At 42.0% G+C, this 9,124-nt stretch overlaps 1 protein-coding gene across 1 annotated transcript in view; it reads left to right on the top strand.

Moving 5' to 3' along the window:
• The first annotated feature begins 1,165 nt into the window (after positions 1 to 1,165).
• Positions 1,166 to 9,124, top strand: part of SLC15A1 (solute carrier family 15 (oligopeptide transporter), member 1) — a 22,458-nt gene continuing 14,499 nt past the window's right edge. Inside the window, exons 1-6 of the mRNA XM_009082469.1 lie at positions 1,166 to 1,204; positions 4,774 to 4,858; positions 4,946 to 5,087; positions 7,007 to 7,126; positions 7,298 to 7,397; positions 7,637 to 7,727. Of these exons, the coding sequence (XP_009080717.1) occupies positions 1,166 to 1,204; positions 4,774 to 4,858; positions 4,946 to 5,087; positions 7,007 to 7,126; positions 7,298 to 7,397; positions 7,637 to 7,727 (577 nt within the window). The remainder of the gene's footprint in view (positions 1,205 to 4,773; positions 4,859 to 4,945; positions 5,088 to 7,006; positions 7,127 to 7,297; positions 7,398 to 7,636; positions 7,728 to 9,124) is intronic.

The raw sequence follows: 9,124 nt of genomic DNA on the forward strand, positions 1-9,124 counted from the left end.
GCCCCGGGAGGGATGCTGCCCCAGGGTGTGCTCACGCTGTCTCTCTCCAAACCCGTGTCAGTGCTGGACTGTGATTTGGCTTCATGGCCAAAGAGTTCCCCAGGTTTGGCTCAGCTGCTCGGTGCTGAGGGCACCTTCGAGTGCTCTCCTCTATCATCCCTCTTCCTCCGGGGCAGCTCTGGCAACGCTGTAGCCTGGTTTATACGAGTCTGCCGTCAGACTTGTGTGAGAGCCAAGCAATATTGCCTTGGTCTCTGTAAGTTCTTTGAGCTGAGCCCCTGCTTGGTAAGGTTTATTTCACAATTTTAAGGCATGTGGATCTTGAGATCTGACCACAAGGTGAATGTCATGTTTCTCACAAGTTAAATAATGCTTTTTCATTGAGTGTTTACCTAGTGCTTTTTAAATACATATAAATACAGCTGGAAGATTCAGATAAGGGCAGAGTCCATTCAGCTAATTAATCCTGAAGACTCGTTCCTGTCTGAACTGGGACACTGAGTAGTAAAGGCACAAATGATGCTCTTCTGTGGTGTAGCTCTCCATTTCCCTTTGCTGGATCCCTTGGTCTTGCAGTGTCTGAGCACATTGGTGTGTCTCTCCTAGCAAGAAATTCCTGGGCTGGAAAACTTTGTCATACATAAAAAGACAAAAAGGTGTCAAAAAGAAAAAGAAGTGCCATTGCATCTTCTGCAGGTAAACCTGTGCCCTGGGGATAAGCAACCACAGTGATGAGCAGGCAGAACCTCGTAGTACTGCTGCCCAGGGGGCACTGGGGTCTTGCTGGTTTGGGCGGCCAGCTGGGAAATGGTGATGGCTCTGGGAAGAGAGAGAAACCACATGCAGCTGTGTCTGCTCATGTAACATCAGGCTTGCTGCATTATAGGTTTGCTTAGATGGTTTATTTGTTAGTGTTTTTTCTGGAAGGGCAAGGTGTGAAGCAGGGACTCCTGGAGTTGCTTGTCCTGATCATAACATCTTCCTTGTGCTGTAAGGCCACTGTAGGGAGAGGAGGCAACAGGCATGGTTGTGCCACAAGTCAGGCAACAGAAAGGTAGGCTTGCCCTGGAGCCAGAAACATCCTAGGTGACAGTATGAGTGTGTACAGATTTAGCCTGGCTTGTAGTCTGTACATGAAGTATTTCAACCAGGCAAAGTTGCTGTGATGGCTGCATGGAGTAAGGGCAATGCACTCCCATCTTGTGTCATGGACCATGTGCTGCAAGAGTTGCAGCATCCCACTGCATCTCTGTGACTGTGGTGGGAGCTGCTGGGGATGGGATTGGACATAAGCCTGCCTCACCTTCCCTGCAAGTGTGGAAAGAGGAGAGTAACCCACTGGTAAATAATTATTTAGGTGTAGTGGTCAAGCCAAGAACTGCATGGCTTCTGTCTTTACATTTCTTAAAAAAATTAGGTATCTTAAGCTATACAAAGTGCATGACTGTTTAGAGCTTTATATTGAAAAATGTGGAGCTCTTCAGCATTTTGTTGTGAAAACAAGTAGTTCTTCAGGTCATTCTTTGTGGAGAGGGAATGAGAGGTGCTGAGGGTTGCCCCAAGGGGGGATTGCTCCAACATGCCACCAGCAAACCCAGATTTATCACTGAAAATGGTGCAAAATGTTGGGAGTTTTGTGCTTTTGTAGGTGGAATCCTGAAGCTGCCTGACAGTGGAGTCCTCAGTTAGTTAAGATGCCTATGTTGAGATGTTGGCTTTAATGCTATCAGTAGTTTCCTCTACCCTCCCTGTATAGGGAGAATAGAGGGGTAAAGTAAAAGTGGTTGAGAAACAAGTGTGTCTCTTACACACTGAAGTCAGTCAAGTCATCTGAAAACGGTGCCTTTGTGATGTCCTCTGTGTAGGGTTTCTTGCCAACCAGTTCCTTGATTATCCCTCCCGGCTTATCTAACAGACAGGAGTGAGCTGCCTAAATTGATGTTCTCTGTACAAGTTATGAAAAAACTGGCAATATGACGCAAGTGTGCTGGAAAGGCCAATAAGTGGAAATAACCAAGGAGCTCCTATGAAGATGATTTATTGCTAGTGCCTTGGTATCCTTCAGCGTATCTGCTGGTGTGGGTTCTATAAGGGGCATTGCCAACAACTTTAGTAACTCATGTACCTGCATGTGCCCTGAATTTGGTTTGTTAGTACTTTTGGAATGTTACTTGTTCTCTAGAAAAATATAGCCTTGAATTACCAGCATAATACTACTGTCTCTTGTGAAAGTACTTGTCCACAGCAGTGAAGGAAAGAATCAGGCTAGATATTAAGAAGAAAAATTTTGCCGTGGGGCTGGAGAGACACTGGAACAGGTTTCCCAGGGAAGTAGTGGATGCCCCAACCCTGGCACTGTTCAAAGCTGTTTAATAATTTCTGAACGTGACTTTATTTAGTACGATGGCAAACACTATAGTGTTGCTGTCAGCTGGTTTCATCGGTTGTGAACTATGGACTAAATAATGATTTTTACAAACATTTTTCTTAGATCTATTATGGGCACACTTGATTTGCAAGCAGGGATTTCAAAGTTCACATCTTGTACTTGGTCTTATCTTAATGAGCTCACTCGTGATTTTATGGGAAATGTTGACATCCACTATGTGAGCATGGGGCCTTTATCTGACACAGTGCAAGCTCAGCCTTCAAGCCTGTGCCCTGAGCCAAGCCTGCAGGGACTCTGCTTGGAGGCTTGCCAGGGGTAGCAGTCCTGCCATGAGCAGCTGGAAGTGACTTCAGGGCTGCAAGCAGCTGTCTGCTCTTGCTGCCCTCAGTGGGACACCCCACCCCACCCCCATGCCCATGCTTCTAGGTCTTCCTAGGTTAATTTTCAGGTTATGGGAATACCAGCTAACATGGATCACTGGGTTGGGCTGTGTATTCAGTTATCTTTCAGTCTGAACTGTGGGCAGTTTGTCCCTCTTCAAGAACTGACTTCCATCCTTGGCAGGGCATCTTGAATCTACCCCTTACTCTTGACTTGCCTTTAAAGTAACATCTCTGAGAGTAAATTGAAACATGATTCATCTTCTGTGGGTCTACCACCACCTTGAATGATGTGTGGTGAGCAGTCATAGCAGGATGGGATGCTTTGCCTCATCAGTCCTTTTGAGTTTTTCCTGAGTGTGAGTCTATGCACACCCTGAAAAACCAAAGGCTATCGCGTGATGTTTTGCCTAATAACCATGAAAAGTACCCCTTTAATAAACTACATATTTACTCATCCTGAGCAGTACTCTGTGTGTGTGTGTGTTCATTATTTCAAGCTGAACTTTTTCTGAATCATCCAGCGGTTTTAAAAGAGTATTACTTATTAGTTCCTGTTAATTTGTGTTTTGGTTTTTTCCCTCCACAGGTCGAGGACTTGGTAGCAAGTCGGTAAGTATTGTTTTCTCTTATAAAAAGTTGCTATACTGACTCTCTTTGGGTTATGGTGTTTTGGTAACTTTAGCAGTGCACAAAAGTAAAAACCAGCCTATAAACATACATGAAATGTATAAAATAAAGAGTTATTGGCCAAAACATGTGAAACCAGCCTAGTATTAAATTCCAGCTTATTAAATTCCAGCTAAGCATTAGTGTCCTTACCACCCTGATAAAATATCTGAAGAGCCTTTGCTGACTGAGCAGACATTGGCTGGGAGGAGATTGGTCCCTAGATTTCATCCTTTGTGCGACTGAGTTGTCATCATCCACTGACTCTCCTTTAGGACTCTTACCTTTCAGTGGTAGTTCTTGCTCTTGAATCTTTGAACTGTTAATGACACTTGCCTCAGCAACCCTATCTCTGCTTTTGCCATTCTTATCTTGCAAGGTTTTGCTCCACAGACTTTCCCTCAGCTTAGTGGCTTCCTCAGCAGTCAAAGTCAAAGCTGTGCAGTGGGGTGGTGGTGTTCCCAGGGCAGGGCAAAAGATTACAGAGAGCATTATAAAATGTAACCTTCAGGTTATCTCTTCAGTGATAGATCCAGTGCTGCCTGACCAATGAAGATCACAACAGAAAAGGTTTTGGTAGTGTGTGTGCACATGTATACTGTAACAGAGGACAGTATGGTTCTAAACAAGGACAGTATAGGTCATGTATTATCAAGGATTAATTACATTGTCTCCTCTTGCTTGTAACAACTTGGAAAAACCAAAGGTCTGTCACCTTCGGAAAGATCCAGTAGCTTTCTCCTGTGTGTGCCCCTGTTCATGTTCATCTCCAGCTGTGACATGCAGATCTTCTCCAGTTCAGGGGCAGCCAGTAAAAACCCACCAGTGACTGCTGTGCCTGCATGTGCATGCAGGACATCTCCACCAGGCACATAAGCACAAGTGACTCAAGATGGAAATCCAGCCTTGGTGGATTGTGAACCGCTAAGACCATCGTGTAACACCAGCATGTAACAATGTTTTGGGGTTTTTTTCAAAAACATTGGTTTTTTGCAAATTTTTAGATACCGATCAAGATTGCTTTAAGGATTAGGTGCTGAAGACCTCACATATGCACAGTGCAACACTTGAAGGTCATATACAGCATTGCTAAAGATCTCTTGCAAAGGGCAGATGGGAAGTGTGTAGAGATCTGGGGACCAAGAGGGAAAAGTATGAGAACTGACTCTCAGTTCAGGTAAACTAGTTATTCTGCAGGAGCCCATGCAGCCTTCTGACCCTGAGTACCTACCACTCCTGCTGAGTCTGTATTTGAGCTTGTTTATGCTATGGGCTGCAGTGAGCAGTGTTATCCGTGCTGCACAGCACTGAGCTCACTCTGTCTCTTGCCTCCAGTTACTCTGCTTTGGCTTCCCTGTGAGCATCTTCTTCATCGTCATCAATGAGTTCTGCGAGCGTTTCTCCTACTATGGCATGAAAGGTATGTCCCTTGCCCCGTGTCTCATTGTGCTGACATACCAAGCCCTGACTCTGTTTGTAAACCGTTGGTTTGTTGTTCTTCCTACAGCGGTGCTCGTTTTGTATTTCAAGTATTTCCTGCACTGGGAGGACAACTTTTCCACAGCTATCTACCACTCATTTGTTGCTCTGTGTTACTTGACACCAATCCTTGGAGCGATCATTGCAGACTCTTGGCTGGGAAAGTTTAAGTGAGTGCTTCCTCAGAAAAGAACCAAAAATCTTGAAAGCTCACCTGAAATCAGTATTATTCAAACCATCATCTAAAACAGCAGATCTGAGCAACAGCTTCAGAGCTGGTGCCGACTACTTCAGGATAGTTCGTTTCATTTCACCAAAGCTTGCGGTTTTAATTGCTTTATCTTAGACTTGAAACTGTACTTTGAATAAATAAATTTCATAGTTCTGCCAATCAGTTAAGGGTAGCAGCATGCTGTATATTTTTCCTCTCACCTGGACAAAATGTAAGCTAAACTAAGGAAAATATTCACCAAGCTGTGAAAATAGATACTGGAGGTTATAATTGCATTGAACAGCCTCTTTACCTATTGCAGCTGGGTAAAAAAATAGAGAATTACTGTGTCATCTGGTGTTAATTGGAACTTAGAATGAGTTTTAAAATACTGTGTGATTTCAATATTGACAGCTCAGCAAGAAATCTTACTGAGTAGCAAGTGTTTCTTAAAACGATGGAGTCTGTGTTTTTACCTCTGTGCTAGTTGCTCAGGAAAGTACTACTGAAGTGCTTTGAAACGTAACCAGGTTATTTTCAACAGCCTTAACTCACTCTCCTTTACCCATGTCATGATTCTAATACTGTTTACTCTGCCTAAAAAAAAAATGCAATAAAGGTTTTATGAAGGGATATGAGTCATGACTCTTAGCTGACTTGTCAAAGATCTCCCAGAGATGAGAGATGAAGCTGTCCGTGCTGTGCAGTCACGTGCACCATCATCTGCCAGGCTCCCAGGGGCTGTGTCCACTGCCCTGTGTGCTCTGTGGAGCTGAGCAGTACAAAGTCATTGACATTAGCTGGGTGTCTTGTGGATTGCAGCCTAAATATACTGTGTACTCACTTCTTTAGATGGTATCTTTTATTTTTTAAAAATCTATTTTAGCTTTTGCTCGTTTTACCAAGGTGAAGCTTTGCCGACCCTGCATCCCTTCTCCTTTGGTACTGGTATATACCAGTGCTGCAACTGCAAGCCCCTGGCTACAAGACCCATAACAGGAGCTTGGTAGGGTGGCTCAGGGCTTAAAACTGGAACTTTAAGCTCAACAAGAGAAAACAAGCTTTAGGAAACAGAGTTAGAGTTTAATATATAGATGCTCTATGATGCAGCCATGTGTCATGAGGAAGGCTTAAACATTAAAAGTCTATAATGACAAGAGGAGGAGGAGGTTAGCCAAGCACTGCTAAGCATTATTAAATGAGAGACACAGGTCTTTTACAGTCCATGCACTTTGTGGCAATGTCTGCCAAGGACCATGCTGGGTCCTGCTCTCACATTGTTAGATGTGAAATTCTTGGGGGAAATAATACAGAAATCACAATTTTTTTAATTGTGTACAATCTATGCAATGCCAATTATGTATGACTTTGCAGAGCCCCACAAAGTATAAAATAGCATAGAGAATGTTTGATGATACTAACATCAGTGTAAATAGCATATTTCAGTATTGTAGAGGAGTCCACTTGAACTTCACCATGTAAGAAATATGATAATGGCATTCTCTAGTTGGTTATTAAAAAGACAACTGCTGAAGATATTTAAATATTTCCTGTGGCCTGGTGATATCTACAGAATCCATTTGTCATCTTGTCTTGCTTAATTAAACAAGGCTACCTAAAATAATAGTAATAAAAAAAATAGAATGAAAATGTTGTGGCAGAGGTGCTTGGGAAGATTTTTATAGGAGCTTGTAAAAAGTTCAGTCCAAAACTTATAATTTCTGTTAATTGTACTGCTTTGATAAGCATCTTTGAAATGAGGAAAAGTCTGCGTTGTCTATGTTTAATCTGCATTATCTGTATGTAATTATCTATGTGCATTATATGTGTGTAACTGTTGACATATCTAAGAAAATGTACCTTTTCTCCTTACAACAGGACCATTTTTGCCCTGTCCATTGTCTATACGATTGGGCAGGCAGTCTTGGCTGTGGGCTCTATAAGTGACCTGACAGATCAGGACAAGAATGGTACTCCTGATAATATAGCATTGCACATGTGAGTTGCCTTGTACATGACTTTTTTCCAGACTGGTGAAGGGTGGGACAAATTGCACCTTAAATTTGTGCTACTTGAATTTCAACTGTCTTTTAATCAGTCTCATATGTATGCTTTAAGAAAGAAAGCCAAGTAATTATTTTTCCTTTTCTCTTTTCTCCTTTGTTCCAGTGCTCTGTCCGTGATTGGCCTGGTCCTCATTGCACTTGGTACTGGTGGGATCAAACCTTGTGTGTCAGCATTTGGTGGAGATCAGTTTGATGATGATCAGGTAAGTGTCTTTCAGATTTACAGTTATTCAGGTACTGTAACTAATGTTTGGCTATTACACTCTAATAATATATATATTCAGACATGTGCATTATTGCAGTGTTTCCTGAGTAGCTGAAGAAGGAGCTAAGGTAAGTAATTGCCTTGAACTGTTAAAACAGAGTTGCTGATTGTCCATTCTAGGCTGATCAATGTGGTTCTGGCTAAGCCTTTCTAAATGTCTTTCTGTTTTTACTGTAGGAACAGCAAAGAAGTACCTTCTTCTCTCTCTTTTATTTGTCCATTAATGCTGGAAGTCTCATATCTACTTTGGTCACCCCAAGTCTCAAAGGTAAGACCATGTATTTGTTTATGGTAGTTAAACATCAGAAAAGGACCAGTGTTGGATTGCACACCAGTTAGGTTTAAATTAAACTTCTATTCTCTGACACACTGAAGTTATCTAGCAAATAGTCTTCAGGTTTTCATGTGTGTCATCCAACTTCTCACAGGTGAGTTACTGTCAAAAACAAGCCAGTTTGAGACCTGAATTGCCTTTAGGATCACAAGTACTAAATCTGAAGAGACATGCTAGACCTACCAATGTGTATGCCTAATGTGTCACACACAAATGTGTCACCTCTTCCAATACCCTTAAAACCATCACACTAGTTGTATTGTTTGCTGGGAAGGGAAGGAGGGAGAGAGCCCTCTTCTCTGGAAGTAGAGACTATCCTGAGCTGTGCCCATGCTAAGTACAGAAACATCTGTGCACATAGCAACACATTTATCCACGTGACAAAGTAAATATTTTAAAATATCGTTAAAGAAGTTATTTTTTCTTCTGCTTTTAAAAATAGCATGATCCTAAACAAAAAGCAAACAATCGCTTATCTATATGCATATAGATTTCTGTGGCAGCCATACAGATGGTGCTGTATGGATGTGCTTGCCAGGAGTTTGAGGAAGGCTGCTTTTCTCAAAAGCAAGGAAACAGCATGTGAGTTCTGGAGTAACCCTAAAGTCCTGGACTGAAATTCTGGCCTTTGAATTTCTTGCCTGGAACAGACTGTGTAGAACTGTTTTAGGTTATGCTTAATGCCAATTCTACCATCTCCCAAAAAGGAAGGAGAGATGCATAAGGCACAACATGCAGTTTACTTCTGTGCTGATAGAGTGTAAAAACTACCTTGGAAAAAAAACCTGACAAATTCAGCTGAGGAAGGTGATAGACTTGTCCTGTAAAGGTTTAACCAAAAGGCTAATGCAAGTATATCAAGATATTAATTAGCTGCAAGCCAACGTATTTTTTTTTCAAATTGAACTCTGTAGTTCTTCTCTTAGAAGGAGTATGGTGAAGAATAGAATAATATTGTTTAGTCTTTTATTTTTCACTCTTGGTAGGTTTGTTCACCCTCTGAGCATCTTTTCAGGGTGTGTGCATGAAGTCTATAAAGTCAAATCACTGACTAATGCTGGGGGTGGGAGGAGTCTGGTGTTTGATATTTTTTTCCACAAGCTGCATTTATGTTACTAACATCTTTTGTTTATGAACTTGTCCCAAAACTTTTGTAATTTTGTTCTTTTCCCACTAAGGACATGCATTTGACCTTGCTAGTAGAATTCTTCACTTCTCAGTGATCTGAATCTCTAGATGTAAATTTTCTGTAAGGGGATGCTGAGGCAGGTTAGACTGTTTGTCCTGAAGAAAAGGCTGGGGGGGATTTTATCAGTTATAAATACCTGAAG

This window comes from Acanthisitta chloris, unplaced genomic scaffold, assembly GCF_000695815.1.
Source record: "Acanthisitta chloris isolate BGI_N310 unplaced genomic scaffold, ASM69581v1 scaffold10269, whole genome shotgun sequence".
NCBI lineage: Eukaryota > Metazoa > Chordata > Aves > Passeriformes > Acanthisittidae > Acanthisitta > Acanthisitta chloris.